Here is a 25,044-nt window from a genome sequence, read left to right as displayed (position 1 = left end):
CTATTGTCTTTGATGGGTGGCAATCAACATAGATGTCTGGCGAGATGGCTAGAATCCGGTTTTTTCTTGAACTGAGATATGGAGACAATGGGGGTAATCCTGGCTGTAGTTTTGGTGGATGGAAGATAACTGAGAGAACAGATCAGGACGAAGTGTGGCTTTCCGAAGGCCCTTTGTCCTGAGATATGATCAATCATGCCAAGTGGGCACCTTCCGCTGGGGGGGGGGGGGCGCACCGAGTCCTTTGGGAGATGGTAGCGGGGTATAAATAAAAGATTATTATTATTATTATTATTATTATTATTGTTATTATTAAATGTACACACTATTTGACATGGGAAGGGTCCCTGTTGTTGTTGTTGTTGTTGTTGTTAGTGTCTTGGCAAACTGACCAAGACTTGACCCCTATTATCCAGCCTGATGTCCTTGTCCTTAGCAAAACTATAAGTTACTATCTCTTATGGGGTGGGGGGTCATGTTCGACTTCAACCAGACTGTGATTTGGCACCACGAGATACAGACCTAACCTTAAGAAATGGGGCCACAAAGTGGAGTCCACGACATGCAAGTGTGGAGAACAGCAAACCACTGACCACCTACTGCAATCCAACCTGAGCCCTGCCACATGCACAATGGAGGACCTTCTTATAGCAACACCAGAGGCACTCCAAGTGGCCAGCTTCTGGTCAAAGGACAATTAGTTTCATGCCAAGCTTTTAACTTTGTTTGTCGTTTCTGTATGCATTATAACTGTGTTCTGTATTCTCAATTTGCTTCTGTAAATTGATATGTAAATAGCCACTATATCACTCTGGTTATCAATTAAATTAACCTCCTTGCTCTATATTTCCAAGAACTCTTGATGAGTGGCATTAAAATAGGGAGAATATTAGCTTTTGGGTGACTCTGCTATTTAGTATTGTCTGAAAATGATTCTTGCTCATTGCAAGCAAGTCATGATTGCAAAATTGGGTTGACTAGAGATGCATCTATGTTGCAGAGTTAATACTGGCCGTTGCAGTTTTCAGATGTCTTTAGCTTTCTCTGCCAACGAGTGCTGGTGCATCACCAAACTGCCAATCTCATGATTTTCACAGAATTCAGCACCTCTTCTTGCCTACACATTTCCACTTCTCAAATGCTCCACAAGCAGCCATTTCTGGGCCCTAATTGCGATTTGTCTCTCGGGAATAATTGGCACACAATATTTCTAAAATATTGATATCCCGCGTTTGGTGCCAAAGCACTTTAAGACTCTTTACAGAATGGAAACAAGAGCTATATCCACAGCTCAGGGTAAACAAAAAAGCATTTGCAGAGGAGGATGAAGAGCAAAATACGAGGGGCATTCATTGTACCGGTACATCCACTGTTTTAGCGTGGTGAGATGTGTTCCACACTGGGCATGCATACTCAGCAGCAGAGTAGCCAAGCGCAAGGGCAGATGTCTTCACTGTGTCTGGTTGTGATCCCCAGGCTGTGCCAGTCAGCTTTCGTATGATATTGTTTCTAGCACTCACCGTTTGCTTGATGTTCAGGCAGTGCTTCTGGTGATTAAGTGGAAAAGTGAATAGCGGTCATTAAAGAGCACATTCTAAGGATTATTTCTGTGTTTGATTTGTTAAAATATTCCCATCCAAACCCAAGTAACGAAGGTGGAGGCCCTCATGTGTAGTTCAAAAGTAGAGATGCTGAATATGTGAGAGCTCCTTGGAACAGCTTTGCTCATTTTCCATTTCCACCTTAAGACCAACTCTGCCCAGCCCTTGCCAAGTCCCTCCTTCCCTTCCTTTGCAGGCCATTAGCTGCCTGGCTGTGATAACAGCTGCTGGAGGGGGGTGGGAGGCTTATTCTGAACTTCTTAGGCACTCCGATATTAATACCGATGCCTTCTCAGATACACAGACACCCTGCACACAGCTCTGGAGTGAGAGAGGGAAGACCTCGAGATGGGAGCTCAAAATTCTCAGCCTGTCACCGTCCCGGAACAAGAGGAGATCATGGCAGAAACTGGCTGTAAGGATAACTTTGGAGAAGTTTTGTTTTCTTCCCTTTTCTGTGAATTGCATGTGTTTTCTCAAAGAGAAGAAATATAGGGAAGAGTTAGCCCTGGTTGGGAGGGAAGGCTAGGGACAAAGCGGTGTTGGGATCCCAAGTTATGTTGGAGCTCTCCATATGCCAAGATCAGCATTGGAACTCTGCCTAATGATTCCTTTTTGCTATCCAGGCAAACAACACTAGAAGACTGGTACTAGAAAGGGGAAATTGTCCGAAGTAGTTATATCAGGTATGGGCAAGCTTGGGCCCTCCAGATGTTTTGGACTTCAACTCCCACAATTCCTAACAGTCTTGGGCCCCTTCCTTTCCCCCCTCAGCCGGAAGGGGTCTCGCGGATACGGGGGCCTGAGGAGTTTCCGTATCCGCGGTTTGAAGGAACACAGATTCGGCCTCCCTGGGACGCCACGGCCCAGAAAAGGTTATTTTCATGCATTTAGACAGTTTCAGGCAAGAAAGGGACACAAAGTATCAGTCTGGAGAGGTTAAAGTTACAATTTGATTAGCCTTTATTGGGATTACATAGTTTGGGCTGGAAAAAGGAGTGAAAGGAGAGAGCACACAACTGCCAAGAGTCCCTGGTTGAGGCTGCTGCTGGGGCGCATTTCATCAGTTTTGGCCCAACTTGGCATTCAGGAACTGCGGAACTCCCTGCGGCTGGTCAGATCAGCTTGAAGGCAGGGGTCTGGGATGCCCTCAACAACAATATCCTTGCTAAATGTCCTTTGAACAGAAACTGGACATTTGGAGTGCCTCTGGTGTGGTGAGAAGAGCAACACAAGTACAATCCAATGCAACAGTGGTGCATTAACAGCAGTGCTTCGGAAATGGGAAGTCCAAAAGCCTTCGAGAAGGAGAAAAGAGGGTAGGAAAATAACGGACAGGAGCAGGAATGCCTTATAACTTTGGAAAGTATATCTAAGTCAGTGGAAAAAGTGGAGCATCAGCAGCAACTCCTTTAAAACTGAGCCAGAAATAGAGAAAGAAAGGGAAAAGTGCAGGAAATCTTACAGATTACCTCACTACCTCTGAGGATGCTTGCCATAGATGCAGGCGAAATGTCAGGAGAGAATGCCTCTAAAACATGGCCATATAGCCCGAAAAAACCTACAACAACCCCTACAGATTGGCTTATCATGTCAGAAGTTAATTGTGGATACAATTGTAATGTATTTAAAAACAAAGTTACAAACTTGGCATTATACTAAATATCCTCTTGTCAGAAGCTGTCCACTTGGGGTGCCTCTGGTGTGGCTACGAGAAGGTCCTCATTGTGCATGTGGCAGGGCTCAGGATGCATTGTACTCAGTGGTCTGTGGTTTGCTCTTCTCCACACTCACATGTTGTGGACTCCACTTGGTGGCCTCAATTCTTAAGGTTGGCTCTGCATCTCGTGGTGTCAGAGCGCAGCCTGTTCAGCGCCTTTAAGTCGTCCACTCTTCTGTGTGTCGGTCTCAGTTACTGATTAAGGTTCTGGGCTTTAGCCTGCCACTTTTGGACTCTCGCTTGCTGAGGTGTTCCTGCAAGTATCTTTCTCAATCTTAGGAACCTGTTTCTTGATTTAAGGCATTGGCATGCTGGCTGATATCCGAACAGAGGATGGGCAAGAGATGTCAATGCTTTGGTCCTTTCATTATTGGCTGCTACTTCCCAGCGGATGTCAGGTGGTGCAATACCAACTAAACAGTATAATTTCTCCAGCGGTGTTGGGCATAGACATCCTTTGATAATGCAGCATGTCTCATTAAGAGTCACATCCACTGTTTTAACATGGTGAGATGTTTTCCACACTGGGCATGAGTATTCAGCAGCAGAGTAGCAAAGTGCAAGGAGAGATGCCTTCACTGTGTCTGGTTGTGACCCCCAGGTTGTGCCAGTCAGTTTTCATATGAGATTAATTCTAGCACCCACTTTTTGCCTGATATTCAAGCAGTATTTCTTGTATGTCAGAGCACGGTCCAGGGCTGCAATGCTCTAGTGGGATTCCTTCCCAGGTAATCCTCAGAGCTCGAGATGCTTGTCTGTTCTTAAGGTGAAAAGCACATGTCTGCATTTTAGATGGATTCCCGTGTAACAGGCACTAAGAGCACCTAAAGCTTCAGAGAGCTTCTGTTTAACCATTTCAAAGCTCCCTGCTTGAGTAGTGATGGCACGATCGATTACAGGAGCTGTCTTCATGGACCTGTCAGCAGCATATGATACTGTTAATCAGTGGTTCTCAACCTGGGGTCCCCAGATGTTTTTGGCCTACAACTCCCAGAAACCCCAACCAGTTTACCAGCTGTTTGGGTTTCTGGGAGTTGAAGGCCAAAAACATCCGGGGACTCCAGGTTGAGAACCACTGCTGTAAATCATTACTTTCTCCTGAGGAAAAATGTATAATATCACAAAGGATTACCACCTCACCCGCTTCATAGGAAACCGGCTACAAAACAGGAGCTTCTTTGTTGAGTTCCAGGGCCAGAGAAGCAGATGGCGGAAACAGAAGAACGGCCTGCCTCAGGAGAGCATGCTTGCTCCATCAGTGTTTAGCATTTACACAAATGACCAGCCACTGTCAGAAGGGACAGAGAGTTTAATCTATGCTGACGATCATGCCATCACCGCTCAAGCTTCATAGATGATAAACTAAGAATAAGGTTTTTGTTGGGATGTTAAGGGTTTGTAAAACTTCCAGGTTCTAGTTCTGGAATCTGGCTTGATAAAGAAAGGGTGGTGGGTGGCACAGAAACATAGATTTGGGAGGACCTCAAGGGCTATGTAGCTTTAATGCAAGAATAGACAGCTAATGCACCATTGAAAGAAGCCCATGCAACCACTGTTTAAAGGTCAGAAGATTCCACCATGTTCCAAGGTAGTCGAATGAGCAGCCTTTTCAGTAATGCAGGATTCAAGATCCTCAGGCTCCTAGTAGTTAGTTAGTGGATAAGAGCAAGCCAAGGGAAGCAACTAAGCAGGTTCGCCATGTACTTCTTCCCAAACTGGGGGGCTGGAACAGCGTGTTCTGGACCTGAATGAGCTTCTGCTTCCCCCATATCAGGGCATCTGGCTCCCATCCCTAGATAGAGCAGCAGGTTATATTAGGGAAGGAGATTTAGGAGATCCATAAACTTCATTGTTACTTTGGAAATGTAAACTCTGGCAAATGGGACATTGGGAAAGTGCAGAACTCATGTGTGCTTTCCAATTTGGGGTGGGGGGTGGCGAGAGAGCAATGGGTTTTTATTATCAAAGCCTTTCATGGCCGGAATCACTGAGTGGCTGTGAGTTTTCCAGGCTGTATGGCCATGTTCCAGAAGCATTCTCTCCTGACGTTTCACCCACATCTATGGCAGAGGTTGAGAAGTCTGTTGGAAACTAGGCAAGTTTCTGTGGAATAATGTCCAGGGTGAGAGAAAGAACTCTTGTCTGTTGGAGTCAAATGTGAATGTTGCAACTGGCAACTTTGATTAGCATTTAATGGCCTTGCAGCTTCAAAGCCTGGATGGTTGCTGCTCGTGGGAATCCTTAGCTGGGCGGTTGCTGCCTGGGGGAATCCTTTGTTGGGAGGTATTAGCTGGCCCCAAATGATTCCTGTATGGAATTTCCCTGTATTTTTAGTGTTTCTCTTTATTTACTGTCCTGATTCTAGATTTTTTTGAGCCAGATTTCGTTCATTTTCATGGTTTCCTCCTTTCTGTTGAAATTGTCCACATACTTGTGGATTTCAGTGGCTTCTCTGTGTAGCCTGACATGGTGGTTTTGAGAGTGGTCCAGCATTTCTGGGTTCTCAGATAATATGCTGTGTCCAGGTTGGTTCATCAGGTGCTCGGCTATGGCTGACTTCTCTGGTTGACGTAGTCTGCAGTGCCTTTCATGTTCCCTGATTTGTGCCTGGGAATTGCAGAGTTTGAAGCATTGTTAGTTTGCAGAGGATGCAGACTGATCCGACAGCATCTGCTGAGCTGTTGTAGGTTTTTCGGGCTGTACGGCCATGTTCCAGAAGCATTCTCTCCTGACGTTTCACCCACATCCATGGCAGGCATCCTCAGAGGTTGTGAAGTCTAGTCAGAGGAGGCCCTAGGTAATTTTCTACGGTAAGCAAACAATATTTTGGTGCCCCCCCCCCAACCAATCACTGATATATATTTTCTGTTCATCGTGGGAGTTCTGTGTGCCATATTTGGTTCAGTTCCATCATTGGTGGAGTTCAGAATGCTCTTTGATTGTAGGTGAACTATACATCCCAGTAACTAAAACTTGCATATGTCAAGGTCTATTTTCCCCCAAGAGTGCCTCAAAAGCTCCCCTGGGCAAACTCAACTATACTGCAAATGCTTACTTTGCGTAATGGGTTGAGCCGCCTCTGGGTCTGTTGGAAACTAGGAAAATTGGGTTTATATATCTGTGGAAAGTCCAGGATGGGAGAAAGAACTCTTGTCTGTTGGAGGTAGATGTGGATGTTACAATTGGCCACCTTGGTTAGCACTGGATGGCCTGACAGTTTTTAGGTGTGGCTTGGTACTGCCTGGGGCAATCCTTTATTGAGAGGGGATTAGCTGTCCCTGATTGTTTCTTGTCTGGAGTTCCCTGTGTTTGAGTGTTGTTTTTTACTTACTGTTATAATTTTAGAGTTTTTTTTAATACTGGTAGCCAGATTTTGTTCATTTTCATGGTTTCTTCCTTTCTGTTGAGATTGTCCACTGTGGATTTCAACGGCTTCTCTGTGTAGCTTGACATAATAATAATAATAATAATAATAATAATAATCCTTTATTTATACCCCGCTAACATCTCCCAAAGGACTCGGTGCGGCTTACAAGAGGCCGAGGCCAAATACATGCCCTGATGACTCGGCAGCTCGCTGTGAAGCTTTTGCTCGGTTCTTTACAGACAAAGTCGCTTTGATCCGCTCTGGACTGGATGCCACATTAACGGCAGTCTCTGAGGATGTAACACGAGCATCTGCTTGTCCGATTTTGATGGATTCATTTCAATTGGTTCAAACCGAGGATGTGGACAAGGTGCTTGGAGGAATGAGAGCTACCACATGCATCCTAGACCCCTGCCCATCCTGGCTTCTAAAGGAGGCCAGAGGGGGATTGGCCGAGTGGGTTAAGGTGGTGGTTAATGCCTCCCTTCGGGAAGGCATTTTTCCAGCCAGCTTAAAGCAAGCTGTGATAAAACCGCTGTTGAAGAAACCATCACTGGACCCCACTCAATTGGTAAACTATCGGCCTGTTTCCAATCTTCCCTTTTTGGGCAAAGTCATGGAACGTGTGGTGGCCTCACAACTCCAGGCATTCTTGGTAGACACGGATTATCTAGATCCGGCGCAGTCTGGCTTTAGGCCGGGACATGGTACCGAGACAGCCTTGGTCGCCTTAGTGGATGATCTCCGTCGGGAGCTCGACAGGGGGAGTGTGTCCCTGTTGGTGCTTCTCGACCTCTCAGCGGCCTTCGATACCGTCGACCACGGTATTCTTCTGGGACGCCTCGCAGGAATGGGCCTCGGAGGTACTGCTTTGCGGTGGCTCCGGTCATTCCTCGAGGGTCGGTCTCAGAAGGTGTTACTGGGGGACTCCTGTTCTACCCCACAACCGTTGTTTTGTGGGGTTCCTCAGGGTTCAATATTGTCCCCCATGTTGTTTAACATCTACATGAAGCCGCTGGGCGAGATCATCCGGAGTTTCGGGGTGCGGTGTCATCTGTACGCAGATGATGTCCAGCTCTGTCACTCCTTTCCACCCGCTACTAAGGAGGCTGTCGAGGTCCTGAACCGGTGCTTGGCCGCTGTGACGGTCTGGATGGGGGCGAACAAATTGAAATTAAATCCAGACAAGACAGAGGTGCTCCTGGTCAGTCGCAGGGCCGAACAGGGTATAGGGTTACAGCCTGTGTTAGACGGGGTCGCACTCCCCCTGAAGACACAGGTTCGCAGTTTGGGTGTGATCCTGGACTCATCGCTGAGCCTGGAGCCCCAGGTTTCGGCGGTGACCAGGGGAGCATTTGCACAGTTAAGACTCGTGCGCCAACTGCGACCGTACCTTGGGAAGTCTGACTTGGCCACGGTAATCCACGCTCTGGTTACATCCCGCCTTGATTACTGCAACGCTCTCTACGTGGGGTTGCCTTTGAAGACGGCCCGGAAGCTTCAACTAGTCCAACGGGCGGCAGCCATGGTATTAACAGGAGCAGGGCGCAGGGAGCACACAACTCCTCTGCTGTACCAGCTCCATTGGCTACCGATCAGCTACCGAGCCCAATTCAAAGTGCTGGTTTTGACCTTTAAAGCCCTAAACGGTTCTGGCCCTACATACCTATCCGAACGTATCTCGGCCTATCAGCCCACCAGGACCCTAAGATCTTCAGGAGGAGCCCTTCTCTCCATCCCGCCTGCTTCACAGGTGCGGCTCGCGGGAACGAGAGATAGGGCCTTTTCTGTGGTGGCCCCCCGGCTTTGGAATGCCCTCCCTATTGAACTAAGATCAGCCACCTCGCTAATGGCATTTCGGAAAAATCTAAAAACTTGGATGTTCGAGCAAGTTTTTAACTAATTTCCGATGTAAGGTTATTTTGACCATGGACTTGCAACCAAGGATAACGAACTGAATTACGATTTTAACTATGAGATGTTTTCGACTTGTATTGGTGGCCCGATACTAAGTATGTTCATACTATGTATGTTTTATGTCTTGTATTTTGATATCTTATTTTATATTTTTAAGTGACTATTGTATTTTAACAAGTTGTAAACCGCAATGAGTCGCCGCACAGGCTGAGATATTAGCGGTATACAAGTGTATCAAATAAATAAATAAATAAAATAAATACATCAGCAAAACAACAACATAACAAATACACAATAAATAAACTCAAAACAAAGCAATAAACATTAAACGATAGCAATAAACATTAAACAATAACACCACGACGCAATTAAAAACTATGGCCGGGCCAAATGTAATGATTAAAATTTTTTAAAAATCCTGGACATGACCAGGTGAAATGGATGAGTTTGGCAATAGTTGCAGTGTGCAGACAATCTTAAATCTCTGGACATGATGCTTGGAGTTTCCTATTCTGGGAAGGCACACTGGAACAACCACATCTTCAAGCTCTTCCTAAAGACTGCCAACGATGGGGCGTGTCTGATGTCCTTGGGGAAAGAGTTCCAGAGTTGAGGGGCCACCACCGAGAAGGCCCTGTCCCTTCTCTCCACCAATCGCGCTTGCGATGCAGGTGGGATCGTGAGCAGGGCCTCTCCGGATGATCGAAGAGTTCATTTGGTTTCGTATGCAGAGATGTGGTCATGCAGGTAGGCGGGTCCCAAACCGTTCAGGGCTTTGTAGGTAAGCACCTGCACCTTGAATTGGGACCAGAAAATGAACGGCAGCCAATGGAGCTCCTTAAACAGGAGGGTTGACCTCTCCCTGTAAGGAGCACTAGTTAACAACCTGGCCGGCGCCCGTTGGACCAGTTGGAATTTCCAGGCCGTTTTCAAGGGCAGCCCCACGTAGAGTGCATTACAGTAGTCCAATCTAGAGGTGACTACGGCATGGACCACCTTGGCCAGATCCGGTGGTTGTGAGAACGGTCCAGCATTTCTGTGTTCTCAAATAATATGCTATGTCTGCTGAGATCTGCCAGGTTCCTCTGGAAGTCTCAGGGGTTAACGGCATGATTCTACCTGTGGAATGTTTACACTATGCTCGGCTTTATTGTCATCCCGGCACATGGTAAACAGCATCTGGTTGGACTCTTTACAAAGGTCTGTTTGAACCTGCTCCTCAAGTCTAAGTATGTGGAGAGAGAATGTTAATTGGTGCTGACTTTTAGTATCAATTCATGTCAAGGTCACTCTACTTCCTTTGGTTAATCATTACACTTCTCTCTGTTGTTGTTCTCCTTCACCAGTCTCCCAAGCTAATGTCTTACGCCTTTACCAGCGCTTCCAGGCTTTGGACAAGGATGGAAAGGGCTACCTCAGGTAAGCAGAAGGAAGTCAAGAAGGGTTATGGTCTATCTATCTATCTATACTGTCAGAAGCAACTTGAGGGTACAGTTAAAATGCAAAGTTTAAAAAGTGTGACATTATGAAATCGATAGGAACTTTAGGAGGGTCTACTCCAGGAGGAGAGACCCTGAGAACCCACCAAAGAGGGATCGCTACTTTGGCAAGCAAAGAGAAGCCTGATTTCCAGCAATTTAATTTCCCTAAATATCCAGAAGAAATCTCACCAAAGCTGAAGAAGCGCCACCAAGATGTTTTTATTAGCGATTCAGCTGAAAAGGATGCAATGCCGCAATCATTCGCCAATCAGAGCATGTGGTTACAGAAAACAAAGGCATTTTTATAGGAAATACAGGCTTGTGAGTTTCAAAATTCCCGCTCCCCGCCCTCCTCCCGGCTCGATGGTGATTGGCTGGCGTGATAACAGCTGGGAGGAGGCTCGGCTGCCCTCCCCACACCAGAGCCAATCACTGGGCTCCTGCAGCGCGCTGGAACCTATCAGAAAGCTCCTGCCGCCTCGGTGCTCTGGCGAATCAGAAGGAAGGGAGGCGGGACAAAAAGAAACAATGCTTTCTTGAGTGGATTATGGATTTCCAATGTCCTGGGGCTTCTTGAGTCCGGAATCGGCCTTCTAAAGAAACTAACTTTATTGTCTTTAGATGGGTCTGCGATAAGTAAGGATTACTTAATCCGAGTTTTCCTGTCGCAATCAGATATGACACAAAAAGGAGGCTGGGGTGGATGTCCATTGTGGCGAGGTTTGAAATAAAAAAATGGGGTTGGGGGAAGGAGACTAGATATAAGGTCAGGGGGAAACCTTTACCTTTTTATATGCAGGATAAGGTTTTCAATAGCTGTATCCTCTCTTCTCTCTCTACAGTAAATATGACCTTGAAAATATCGGGACTCTAGCTGTGAACCCCATAGGGGATCGGATCATCAATGCCTTCTTCCAAGATGGGTACGTATATTGGCAGATTTATGAGGGAAAGAGGAGTTGGGAAAGAAAGGGAGAGAGGGAGGAAGAGTCGAATACAAAAGTCTAGTCCCAAAAATATATTCCTGCCAGTACTGGAGCATCAGACCTTAGCACACAAATATGTGAAAGATCAACTGGTTGTTTACTATATTCTGGCAAACAAACACTAAGGAGGGACGCCTTGTGAATCGAACAAAATGCTTTTGACACAAATGGTACATATGAGATGGGGAAGAACCGCTATCTCAGGGTAGTTCCAGGCTCTGAAGTTTCAAGATAAAGCCTGAGCTCCGGGGATGGGCCCCTAGTGATGCCATTAAGCATCATGCACTACGCACCAGACATTAGCTGCTCACAGTTTGTCATTCATCTATATAAATAAAAGTGTCATGTTCATTTGTGGGATTAACATAACTCAAAAACCACTGGACGAATTGACACGAAATTTGGACACAAGACACTTAACAGTCCAACACGTGTCCATCACCCATAAATACACACACACACAACCCCCCAGCGGAACAGACTTAAAACCCCCAAAAATACACCATATATACATATACACATACACTCATATACATATACACATTCATACACACACATGTATATATATGCACAAACACACATAGATAAACGCATATACACAAACATACATATACTGTGCAGGTACAGCTGTACCAGGAGCTCCAATGTTGTTTGCTTTGCATTGAATGTTTGTTGTAGTCCTAAGTTTCAGGGACTCTGCAGATAGGTGGCTTCTTTTGGCTGCAATCATAGGGCAAGCCACCTGTCAGTTATAGTTAGGTTCCCTGGTCCTGCCCCCTTTTTGGGTTTTGAAGGGAATAGGAGCCAGTTTGGGTTCAGTCCACACAGAGAAGCCTTTCATGCAGGACATAATACCAAGAGCTCCTGTAGAAAGCTTCGTCTTCTACAGCTTGGCCGGGGAGATTTACAGCCCACAGCTTGGCCGGGGAGAAAGGTCCCATAGCTTGGCCAAGGATTATACAGCCTTACAGCTCCTTTGCTGAGGCACTTCAGCCAGTCATCACCGAAACCTGAACTCCTTCCTTTCCCCTGGAAGTCTACAAAGCTCTGCTTGGTAAGGGTCACTTGCGGAAGCCAGAAGCAATTGGTACCGGGTGCAGGGGCTCCACGCCAACAGAGGCAAAGACAGACTGCCCAGATTAGAGGTTAAGGATTTCCCCATTAGTTAAAATACAGTTTATGAAGATAGTGCCTGTTCCCTGTAGACAAGATTGAGACAGCCAATAGACTATTAAGTAAGCCTTAAAGTACCTGTTTGATTTCAATAATAAAGAACTTTGTTGAACCTTGAAGCAATCTAAAGACTCTGTTTTAAGGAAATCCAAGGGCCTTTAATCTGAGGCAGCCCCGGCGTCCCGTTGGGCACATGGAATTTATGTCCTGTCTACAGTCTTATGCACAGGCCCAGCGTGCGACAGCACATATACATACACACAGATATACATATACACATGCACACACATATACATATCCACATACATACATATATACACACAAATATACATATAGACAAGCACACACATATACACAATATGCATGCACACATATAGACACACAAATACACAAATATATACAAACACTTATATACACCCATATATATGTGTGTGTGTATGCACACGCAAATATATACATATACATAAACACACATATACACACACAAAACACATATACACAGACTGGGTCACAGCCACGCATAACAGGGGACAGCTAGTCTATATAAATAAAAATGTAATGTTCGTTTGTGGAATTAACAGAACTCAAAAACCACTGGACAAACTGACATGAAATTTGGACACAATACACCTCTCAGGCCAACGAGTGACCATCACTCATAAAAACACCAAAAAACACAGCAGAAGAGACTTAAAAAGCAACAAAAAAACCCCCCAAAAATGCATTACAACACATACATATGTACACATATACACACATATACACAAATATATACACACATATATGTATATATAGATAAAGGTAAAGGTTTTCCCCTGACATTAAGTCCAGTCGTGTTCGACTCTGGAGTGTGGTGCTCATCTCCATTTCTAAGCCGAAGAGCCGGCGTTGTCCGTAGACACCTCCAAGGTCATGTGGCCGGCATGACTGCATGGAGCACCGTTACCTTCCCACTGGAGCAGTACATATTGATCTACTCACATGTGCATGTTTTCAAACTGCTAGGTTGGCAGAAGCTGAGGCTGACAGTGGAAGCTCATGCCGCTCCTCGGATTCGAACCTGTGACCTTTGGGTCAATAAGCTCAGCAGCAGTGGTTTAACCCCCTGCGCCACCAGAGGCTCCTCATATGTATATATACATACACAAAATACATATACACAGAAAGGGGGAAGGAAGGAGAGAAAGAGGGAAAGAAGGAGAGAATGAAGGGGGGAAAAGCTTGAGAAGGAAGGAAGGAGAGAAGGAAATAAAAAAGTGAAAGAAGGAAGGAAAGAGAGAGGGAAGGAAGGAAGGAGAGAAAGAAAGGAGAGAAAGAGGGAAGGAAGGTTGGCTACAGCAACGCATGGTGGGTACAGCTAGTCTATATTAATAAAAATGTCATGTTTGTTTGTGGGATTAACATAACTCAGAAACCACTGGGCGAACTGACATGAAATGTTGACACAATACAGCTAATAGTCCAACGAGTGTCCATCACCCCTAAAAACACACAAAAAACCAGCAGGATGGACTTTAACCCCCCCCCCAAATAAACCATATATACATATACACATACATTCATATACACATGCATACATACATACTTACAGACACACACATATATATACGCAAGCACACACAAATATACACATATACACGCACATATATATACACTTACACACATATACACATACATGCACACACACATATATATATACATAGATGCATATACACAAGCACACACATATACACAATATACATCTACACATATAAACACAGAAATACACAAATATATACACACATATACACATATATACACACACACATATGTACACACAAACACACATATACGCACATAAAACACATATACACGACTGGGTACAGCAACGTGTGGCAGGAGACGGCTAGTTCATATATATATATATATATATATATATATATATATATATAATAGCCCCCATGACCACCAGAGTGGGCCACAGCAACGCGTGGCAGGGACGGCATATATATATATATAGCCGTCCCCTGCCACATGTTGCTGTGGCCCACTCTGGTGGTCATGGGGGTTTTGTGTGGGAGGTTTGCCCCATTTCCATCATTGGTGGAGTTCAGAATGCTCTGTGATTATAGGTGAACTACAAATCCCAGCAACTACAACTCCCAAATGTCAGGATTCTATTTTCCCCAAACTCCACCAGTGTTCACATTTGGGCATATTGAGTATTTGTGTAGAGTTTGGTCCAGATCCATCATTGCTTGAGTCCACAGTGCTCTCTTGATGTAGGTGAACTACAACTCCTAAACCAAAGGTCAATGCCCACCAAACCCTTCCAGAATTTTATGTTGGTCATGAGAGAACTGTGTGCCAAGTTTGGTTAAATTCCATCGTTGGTGGGGTTCAGAATGCTCTTTGATTGTAGGTGAACTATAAATCCCAAATGACAAAATCAGTTTTTTGAGTGTAGGACATATATTGGGTTGTTAGGTGTCTTTGTGTCCTAATTTGGAAACAGGCAGCTAATCCTCCCTCCAAAAGCCAGCCTCTGCCATCAAGTCCTTTCAAGGCTTGAGGGTTCTGTATGGGAAATTTGGCCCCATTCTATCACTGGTGGGGTTCAGAATGCTCTTTGATTGCAGGTGAACTATAAATCCCCTCAACTACAACTCCCAAATGGCAGAATGCTCATCTAAGAAATTTCCCCAAGCTGATCCATGATCGAGTGGTAATCTGAAGGGCCTGCTTTCTCTCTAGTGCAGAGACCACTGACTTCCGAACGTTTGCCCGTGTCCTGGCCCACTTCCGGCCAGTGGAAGAACCTGGAGAACCCGGGAGTGTCAACAGCCGTCTTAACAAGCTAAAGTGTGAGTTTACATCATGGCGGAGATGTTGACGCTAAGCTGGAATGTGTCCAGAGAAAGAGGGCGGCTCAATGCATCAAGGGTCTGGAGAACAAGCCCTATGAGGAGCGGCTTAAAAAGCTGGGCATGGTTAGCCTGCAGGAGAGGAGGTTGAGAGGAGACATGGGGAGGGCCCTGTATAAATATATGAGGGTAAGTATAGTAAATAAATAAATAATAAATAGAGTTCGAAAAGACTTTGTGGGCTATCCAGTCCAACAGAGACTGGATGGCCATCTGTTGGGAGTGCTTTGAACACGATTGTCCTTCTTCTTGGCAAAATGGGATTGGACTGGATGGCCCACAACGTCTCTTTGAACTATATAATTCTATGATTCTAAGAACTTCCTAACAGTGAGAGCTGTTCAGCAGTGGAACTCTCTGCCCCGGAGTGTGGTGGAGGCTCCTTCTTTGGAGGCTTTTAAGCAGAGGCTGGATGGCCATCTGTCGGGGGTGCTTTGAATGCGATTTTCCTGCTTCTTGGCAGAATGGGGTTGGACTGAATGGCCCACCAGGTCCCTTCCAACTCTATTTATTATTTATGATTTACTATACTTGTATAGTAAATATGATTCCATTATTCTAAGAACTTCCTAACGATGAGAGCTGTTCAGCAGTGGAACTCTCTGCCTCAGGGTGTGGTAGAGGCTCTTTCTTTGGAGGCTTTTAAACAGAGGCTGGATGACCATCTGTCGGGGGTGCTTTGAATGCAATTTTCTTGCTTCGTGGCAGAATGGGGTTGGACTGGATGGCCCACGAAATCTCTTCCAACTCTGTGATTCTAAGAACTTCCTAACAGTGAGAGCTGTTCAGCAGTGGAACTCTCTGCCTTGGAGTATGGTGGAGGCTCCTTCTTTGGAAGCTTTTAAACAGAGGCTGGATGGCTATCTGTCGGGGGTGCTTTGAATGCAATTTTCCTGTTTCTTGGCAGAATGGAGTTGGACTGGATGGCCCATGAGGTCTCTTCCAACTCTAGGATTCTATAATTCCAAGAACTTCCTAACTGTGAGAGCTGTTCAGCAGTGGAACTCTCTGCTCTGGAGAGTGGTGGAGGCTCCTTCTTTGGAGGCTTTTAAACAGAGGCTGAATGGCCATCTGTTGGGGGTGCTTTGTATGCGATTTTCCTGCTTCTTGGCAGAATGGGGTTGGACTGGATGGCCCATGAGGTCTCTTCCAACTCTAGGATTCTATAATTCCAAGAACTTCCTAACGGTGAGAGCTGTTCAGCAGTGGAACTCTCTGCTCTGGAGAGTGGTGGAGGCTCCTTCTTTGGAGGCTTTTAAACAGAGGCTGAATGGCCATTTATTAGGGGTGCTTTGAATGCGATTTTCCTGCTTCTTGGCAGAATGGGGTTGGACTGGATGGCCCACGAGGTCTCTTCGAACTCTATAATTCTAAGAACTTCCTAACGGTGAGAGCTGTTCAACAGTGGAACTCTCTGCCCCGGAGTGTGGTGGAGGCTCCTTCCTTGGAGGCTTTTAAACAGAGGCTGAATGGCCATCTGTCGGGGGTGCTTTGAATGTGATTTTCCTGCTTCTTGACAGAATGGAGTTGGACTGGATGGCCCACGAGATCTCTTCCAACTCTGTGATTCTAAGAACTTCCTAACAGTGAGAGCTGTTCAGCAGTGGAACTCTCTGCCCCGGAGTGTGGTAGAGGCTCCTTCTTTGGAGGATTCCACGATTCCCAGATTGCAGAACTCCTTCCTTAGTTTCAGTTCCAGTTAACATTCCCAGTCTCCAAATCTTACGCATATCTTTGCATCCATATTTCTAATTCCCTTCCATTCTGATTTCTGTTTAGTTGCTTTTCAACTATACGACCAAGACAAGGATGGGAAGATCTCGCGAGCCGAAATGCTGCAGGTGATTATTGTTTGGAAAGATTACAAAGGTTGGGCAAAACGCATGTAAACATTAACCTGTAAGCGGGTACTGCTTTTAATTATTTGCAAAGAGCATATCTGTTCAAAAGGCTGCCCACCTGCAGTTCAATCCACAGGGTTGTAGTTTTTTCAGGCTCTATGGCCATGTTCTAGCAGCATTCTCTCCTGACGTTTCACCTGCATCTATGGCAGGCATCCTCAGAGGTTGCGAGGTCTGTTGGAAACTAGGAAAATGAGGTTTATATATCTGTGAAATGTCCAGGGTGGGAGAAAGAACTCTTGTCTGTTGGAGGTAGGTGTGAATGTTTCAATTGGCCATCTTGATTAGCATTGAATGGCCTTGCAGCTTCAAAGACTGGCTGATTCCTGCCTGGGGGAATAGGGACAGTAAATAAACAGAAACACTCAAACAACAGGGGAATTTTTAACATTAAACAATCAGGGCCAGCTAACATCTCCCAACTTGTTCAGGGTGGGAGAAAGAACATTAAACAATCAGGGCCAGCTAACATCTCCCAACTCTTGTCCTTTTGAGGTGGGTGTGAATGTTTCAATTGGCCACCTTGATTAGCATTGAATAGCCTCGCAGCTTCAAAGACTGGCTGATTCCTGCCTGGGGGAATAGGGACAGTAAATAAACAGAAACACTCAAACAACAGGGGAATTTTTAACATTAAACAATCAGGGCTAGCTAACATCTCCCAACTCTTGTCCTTTTGAGGTGGGTGTGAATGTTTCAATTGGCCACCTTGATTAGCATTGAATGGCCTCGCAGCTTCAAAGACTGGCTGATTCCTGCCTGGGGGAATAGGGACAGTAAATAAACAGAAACACTCAAACAACAGGGGAATTTTTAACATTAAACAATCAGGGCCAGCTAACATCTCCCAACTTGTTCAGGGTGGGAGAAAGAACATTAAACAATCAGGGCCAGCTAACATCTCCCAACTCTTGTCCTTTTGAGGTGGGTGTGAATGTTTCAATTGGCCACCTTGATTAGCATTGAATAGCCTCGCAGCTTCAAAGACTGGCTGATTCCTGCCTGGGGGAATAGGGACAGTAAATAAACAGAAACACTCAAACAACAGGGGAATTTTTAACATTAAACAATCAGGGCCAGCTAACATCTCCCAACTTGTTCAGGGTGGGAGAAAGAACATTAAACAATCAGGGCCAGCTAACATCTCCCAACTCTTGTCCTTTTGAGGTGGGTGTGAATGTTTCAATTGGCCACCTTGATTAGCATTGAATAGCCTCGCAGCTTCAAAGACTGGCTGATTCCTGCCTGGGGGAATAGGGACAGTAAATAAACAGAAACACTCAAACAACAGGGGAATTTTTAACATTAAACAATCAGGGCCAGCTAACATCTCCCAACTTGTTCAGGGTGGGAGAAAGAACATTAAACAATCAGGGCCAGCTAACATCTCCCAACTCTTGTCCTTTTGAGGTGGGTGTGAATGTTTCAATTGGCCACCTTGATTAGCATTGAATAGCCTCGCAGCTTCAAAGACTGGCTGATTCCTGCCTGGGGGAATAGGGACAGTAAATAAACAGAAACACTCAAACAACAGGGGAATTTTTAACATTAAACAATCAGGGCCAGCTAACATCTCCCAACTTGTTCAGGGTGGGAGAAAGAACATTAAACAATCAGGGCCAGCTAACATCTCCCAACTCTTGTCCTTTTGAGGTGGGTGTGAATGTTTCAATTGGCCACCTTGATTAGCATTGAATAGCCTCGCAGCTTCAAAGACTGGCTGATTCCTGCCTGGGGGAATAGGGACAGTAAATAAACAGAAACACTCAAACAACAGGGGAATTTTTAACATTAAACAATCAGGGCCAGCTAACATCTCCCAACTTGTTCAGGGTGGGAGAAAGAACATTAAACAATCAGGGCCAGCTAACATCTCCCAACTCTTGTCCTTTTGAGGTGGGTGTGAATGTTTCAATTGGCCACCTTGATTAGCATTGAATAGCCTCGCAGCTTCAAAGACTGGCTGATTCCTGCCTGGGGGAATAGGGACAGTAAATAAACAGAAACACTCAAACAACAGGGGAATTTTTAACATTAAACAATCAGGGCTAGCTAACATCTCCCAACTCTTGTCCTTTTGAGGTGGGTGTGAATGTTTCAATTGGCCACCTTGATTAGCATTGAATGGCCTTGCAGCTTCAAAGACTGGCTGATTCCTGCCTGGGGGAATAGGGACAGTAAATAAACAGAAACACTCAAACAACAGGGGAATTTTTAACATTAAACAATCAGGGCTAGCTAACATCTCCCAACTTGTTCAGGGTGGGAGAAAGAACATTAAACAATCAGGGCCAGCTAACATCTCCCAACTCTTGTCCTTTTGAGGTGGGTGTGAATGTTTCAATTGGCCACCTTGATTAGCGTTGAATGGCCTCGCAGCTTCAAAGACTGGCTGATTCCTGCCTGGGGGAATAGGGACGGTAAATAAAGAGAAACACTCAAACAACAGGGGAATTCTTAACATTAAATAATCAGGGCCAGCTAACACTTCCCAACATGTCCAGGGTGGGAGAAAGAACTCTTCTCCCTTTGAGGTGGGTGTGAATGTTTCAATTGGCCACCTTGATTAGCATTGAATGGCCTCGCAGCTTCGAAGACTGGCTGATTCCTGCCTGGGGGAATAGGGAGAGTAAATAAAGAGAAACTTTCAAACAACAGGGGAATTCCTGACATTGAACAATCAGGGCCAGCTAACACCTCCCAAGATGTCCAGGGTGGGAGAAAGAACTCTTGTCCCTTTGAGGTAGGTGTGAGTGTTTCAATTGGCCACCTTGATTAGCATTGAATGGCCTAGCAATTTTCAAGGCCTGGCTTCTTCCTGCCTGGGGGAATCCTTTGTTGGGAGGTGATTAGCTGTCCCTGGTTGTTTCTTGTCTGGAGTTCCCCTGAGCTTGAGTGTTGTTCTTTATTTGTTGTTTTAAATACTGGTAGCCAGATTTTGTTCATTTTCATGGTTTCTTCCTTTTTGGTGAACATGGCCAAACAGCCCCCAAATTCTACAACAACCCAGTGATTCTGGCCATGAAAGCCTTCGACAATACAATTCCATCCACACTCTACAAATTAATGCAAGTGAGCAATCATAATTAATGCAGGAGAGCAATCAGGGGTGAAAAGAGGAAGTTCTGCCCATGTTCACCCAGTCCTGAGTTTTCTTTCAAAGTCCAAAATATTGTGTCCAATTCTGGGCACCACATTTGAACAGAGATGTTGACTCTAAGCTGGAATGTGTCCAGAGGAGGGCAACTCAAATGATCAAGGGTCTGGAGAACAAGCCCTATGAGGAGCGGCTTAAGGAGCTGGGCATGTTTAGCCTGAAAAAGAGAAGGCTGAGAGGAGACATGATGAGGGCCATGGATAAATAAGTGAGAGGAAGTCACAGGGAGGAGGGAGCAAGCTTGTTTTCTGCTATTTATTTATTGTGTCATCCGCAACCAGACCATTGTATTACATTTCTAACAGAACAAACAAACATACATACAAAAGACAGAGAGTTCGCAAGCTGGGTAGTTGATTAGATGTCCTTTGACCAGTGTCTGGCCACTTGGAGTGCTTCTGGTGTTGCCGCAAGAAGGTCCTCCCTTGTGCATGTGGCAAAGCTCAGGTTGCATTGCAGCAAGTGGTCAGTGGTTTGCTCTTCTCCCCACTCGCATGTCGTGGATTCCACTTTGTGGCCCCATTTCTTGAGGTTGGCTCTGCATCTTGTGGTGCCAGAGCGCAGTCTGTTCAGCGCCTTCCAAGTCGCCCAGTCTTCTGTGTGCCCAGGAGGGAGTCTCTCATCTGGTATCACCCACAGATTGAGGTGCTGGGTTTGAGCCTGCCACTTTTGGACTCTCGCTTGCTGAGGTGTTCCAGCGAGTGTCTCTGTAGATCTAAGAAAACTATTTCTTGATTTAAGTCGTTGACGTGCTGGCTGATACTCAAACAAGGGATGGGCTGGAGAATGTCTCTGCCTTGGTCCTTTCACTATTGGTTGCTACTTCCCGGCGGATGCCAGTGTAATTTCTCCAGTGGTGTAGGGTACAGACACCCCGTGATAATGTGGCATGTCTCATTAAGAGCCACATCCACTGTTTTAGTGTGGTGAGATGTGTTCCACACTGCGCATGCATACTCAGCAGCAGAATAGCATAGCGCAAGGGCAGATGTCTTCACTGTGTCTGGTTGTGATCCCCAGGTTGTGCCAGTCAGCTTTCGTATGGTATTGTTTCTAGCACTCACTTTTTGCTTGATATTCAGGCAGTGCTTCTTGTAGATCAGAGCACGGTCCAGAGTGACTCCCAGGTATTTGGGTGCGCTGCAATGCTCCAGTGGGATTCCTTCCAAGGTAATCCTCAGAGCTCGGGATGCTTGTCTGTTCTTAAGGTGGAAAGCACATGTCTTTGTTTTAGATGGGTTGGGGATCAGCTGGTTTTCCCTGTAATAGTCAGTAAGAGCACCTCAGAGAGCTTCTGTTCAACCATCTCAAGGCTCCCTGCTTGAGCGGTAATGGCACGATCATCAGCATAGATGAAACTCTCTGTCCCTTCTGGCAGTGGCTGCTCATTTGTTTTCTGCTTCCCTGGAGACTAGGATGCGGAACAATGGCTTCAAACTACAAGAGAGGAGATTCCATCTGAACATGAGGAAGAACTTCCTGACTGTGAGAGCCGTTCAGCAGTGGAACTCTCTGCCCCGGAGTGTGGTGGAGGCTCCTTCTTTGGAGGCTTTTAAACAGAGGCTGGATGGCCATCTGTCGGGGGTGCTTTGAATGCAATATTCCTGCTTCTTGGCAGAATGGGGTTGGACTAGATGGCCCATGAGGTCTCTTCTCACTCTAGGATTCTATGATTCTAAGACTAGCATTAATTCTCCCATCAAATATTTACATTGGCTAAGAAATCAGAGGAAGGAGAGAGGGAGGCTTTCCTACACCCGTTCCCTGTTCCGTCTCAGATCCCTGACCTGTGTGCTTCGGCTGTCCTTGTCCCCCAATTCAGGTGCTGAGAATGATGATTGGGATCCAGGTGACAGATGAACAACTAGAATGCATTACAGACCGCACAATCCAGGAAGCCGATAAAGATGGAGACGACGCCATCTCCTTTGAAGAATTTGCAAAGGTCCGGTCGGTTACAGATAATGAAACTTTCTGTATGATACTGTGAGTTCGAATCTGTGGGATGTATATACATACAAGTATAGATATCCCACAGAAGTATGTATATATATCACCGAGGTTAAGATCTTTTGGAGGGGGCCCTTCTCTCGGTCCCACCTCCTTCGCAGGCCGGTAGGGATGAGAGACAGGGCCTTCTCAGTGGTGGCCCCTCAACTTAAGAACTCCCTCTGCAGTGAGATTAGATCAGTGCCCTCCCTATTGGCCAAGTTTGGTTCAATTCTATCGTTGGTGGAGTTCAGAATGCTCTTTGATTGGAGGTGAACTATAAATCCCAGCAACTACAACTCCCAGATGCCAAGGTCTATTTTCCTTAAACTCCACCAGTGTTGACATTTGGGAATATTGAGTATTCATGCCAAGTTTGGTCCAGATCCATCACTGTTTGAGTCCACAGTGCTCTCCAGATGTAGGAGAACTACAGCTCCCAAACTCAAGGTCAATGCCCACCAAACCCTTCCAGTATTTTCTGTTCATCAGGGGAGTTCTGTGTGCCAAGTTTGGTTCAATCCCATTGTTGGTGGAGTTCAGAATGCTCTTTGATTGTAGTTGAACTATAAATCCCAGCAACTACAACACCCAAATGTCAAGGTCTATTTTCCCAAAACTCCATCAGTGTTGACATTTGGAGATAATGAGTATTCGTGCCAAGTTTCGTCCAGATCCATCATTGTTTGAGTCCACAGTGATCTCTGGATGTAGGTGAACTACAGCTTCCAAACTCAAGGTCAATGCTCACCAAACCCTTCCAGTTTTTTCTGTTGGTCATGGGAGTTCTGTGTGCCAAGTTTGATTCAATCCCCTCATTAGTGAAGTTCAAAATTTTCTTTGATTGTAGATGAACTATAAATCCCAGCAACTACAACACGCAAATTACAAAATTACCCCTACCTTGCCAGTATTCAGGTATTTGTGCGAAATTTGGTCCAGTGAATGAAAATACACCCTGCATATCAGATACTTACATTTTGATTCATAACAGGAGCAAAGTGACAGTTGTGAAGTAGCAACGAAAACAATGTTATGGTTGGGGGTCACCACAACAGGAGGAACTGTGTTAAGGGGTTGCAGCATTAGGAAAGTTGAGAACCACTGCATTAACGTTTCCTTAGCTCCCTCCAATCAGAGACGTAATCTCATATCATGGGGCAACAGTAGCAAAATGACAGTTATGAAGTAGCAACAAAAACAATGTTATGGTTGGGGGTCACTACAACATGAGGAACTGTACTAAGGGTTTGCAGCATTAGTAGGATTGAGAACCACTGAATTAACGTTTCCTTAGCTCCCTCCAACCAGAGACCTAATCTCACATCACGGGACAACAGTAGTAAAATGACAGTTGTGAAGTACCAACGAAAACAATGTTATGGTTGGGAGTCACCACAACATGAGGAACTGTCTTAAGGGGTTGCAGCATTAGGAAGGTTGAGAATCACTGAATTAACTTTTCCTTAGCTCCCTCCAACCAGAGACCTAATCTCATATCACGGGACAATAGTAGCAAAATGACAGTTACAAAGTAGCAACGAAAACAATGTTATGGTTGGGAGTCACCACAACATAAGGGGTTGCAGCTTTAATAAGAATAATAATTTAATAAGAAACTGTATTAAGGGGTTGCAGCATTAGGAAGGTTGAGAACCACTGCATTAATGTTTCCTTAGCTCCCTCCAACCAGAGACCTAATCACATATCACGGGGCAACAGCAGCAAAATTACAATTACGAAGTAGCAACGAAAATATTGTTATGGTTGGGGGTCACCACAACATGAGGAACTGTATGAATGGGTCGCAGCATTCAGAAGGTTGAGAAACATTCAGAGGGTTGAGAAACTAGAGTTAAGCACAAAAGCTCAAAGCAAAGGCCCTTGCAATAACATCTACCTGTCTTTCATTTCACAGTCTGTGGAAAAGCTGAACATTGAACAAAAAATGAGCCTCCGGATCCTGAAATGATCAGATGGGCAACGGAGAATTTCCTCTCCAAACCTGGAAGTGAATCAGCGAGGTTCCTGAGCATAGTCAGGAAATTATAGCAACTGTATATGGACTATGGGATCGCATCTTAACTGACTTCCTCTGTGATAATGAGGAATATCCTAAATTTACCAGATTCATGGCTGGACATATATCTACTACTACATGTAAGATGATACCCATCCAGGTCTTGTTAGCTCCATTACAGAACTTCAACCAGAAGTGGAACTGGAATGGACATTGGGCTCGATACTTTGAAATACACGGTCAAAGAGAAATCCTTTCTCCACTGTCACAAGGATATAATAGCTGCCTTCTTGGGCTGAAGAGACACTTTCAGGTGTAATGTGTGTGTGGCGGGGGGGGGGGGGGTGGGGTGGGGTGGGTGGGTGGCAATTCATACCTTTGGCAACTAAAGTTTTCAACGCTAAGATGGCTTCCCAGCTGCTGTATACTTCCAGCATCTGGATTGGGGGCCTAACATCAAAAATAGATCCGGTGATGCGCCCCTGTCAATAAGAGCCTGGTGGTGGGCACTTAAATATTGGATCAAGATGGATTAGGAATCAACTATTTTCCCTGTAATAGGCGATAAGAGCACCTAAAGCTTCGGAGAGCTTCTGTTCAACCATTTCAAAACTCCCTGCTTGAGTGGTGATGGCATGATCATCAGCATAGATGAATATCTCTGTCCCTTCTGGCAGTGGCTTGTCATATATGTAAATATTAAACACTGATGGAGCAAACACGATCCCCCGAGGTAGTCCATTCTTCTGTTTTCACCATCTGCTTCTCTGGCCCTGGAACTCAACAAAAAAGCTCCTGTTTTGTATCAGATAGCCTATGAAGTGGGTGA

General features: G+C 45.4%; 1 protein-coding gene across 1 annotated transcript; it reads left to right on the top strand.

The window, feature by feature from the left end:
- Window positions 1-1,781: 1,781 nt before the first annotated feature.
- Window positions 1,782-24,536, top strand: LOC132780422 (calcineurin B homologous protein 2). Its single transcript, XM_067473497.1, has 7 exons — window positions 1,782-2,016; window positions 9,952-10,024; window positions 10,929-11,009; window positions 14,979-15,088; window positions 16,928-16,989; window positions 22,029-22,151; window positions 24,114-24,536. The coding sequence occupies exons 1-7, from the start codon at window positions 1,950-1,952 to the stop codon at window positions 24,165-24,167; spliced, it is 570 nt and encodes a 189-aa protein (XP_067329598.1). The 5' UTR covers window positions 1,782-1,949; the 3' UTR covers window positions 24,168-24,536.
- The last annotated feature ends 508 nt before the right edge of the window (window positions 24,537-25,044 follow it).

This window comes from Anolis sagrei, chromosome X (assembly GCF_037176765.1).
Source record: "Anolis sagrei isolate rAnoSag1 chromosome X, rAnoSag1.mat, whole genome shotgun sequence".
NCBI classification, from domain to species: Eukaryota; Metazoa; Chordata; class Lepidosauria; order Squamata; family Dactyloidae; genus Anolis; species Anolis sagrei.
Note: the sequence above shows the minus strand (reverse complement) of the source record. Positions and strands in the feature narration are given on the sequence as shown.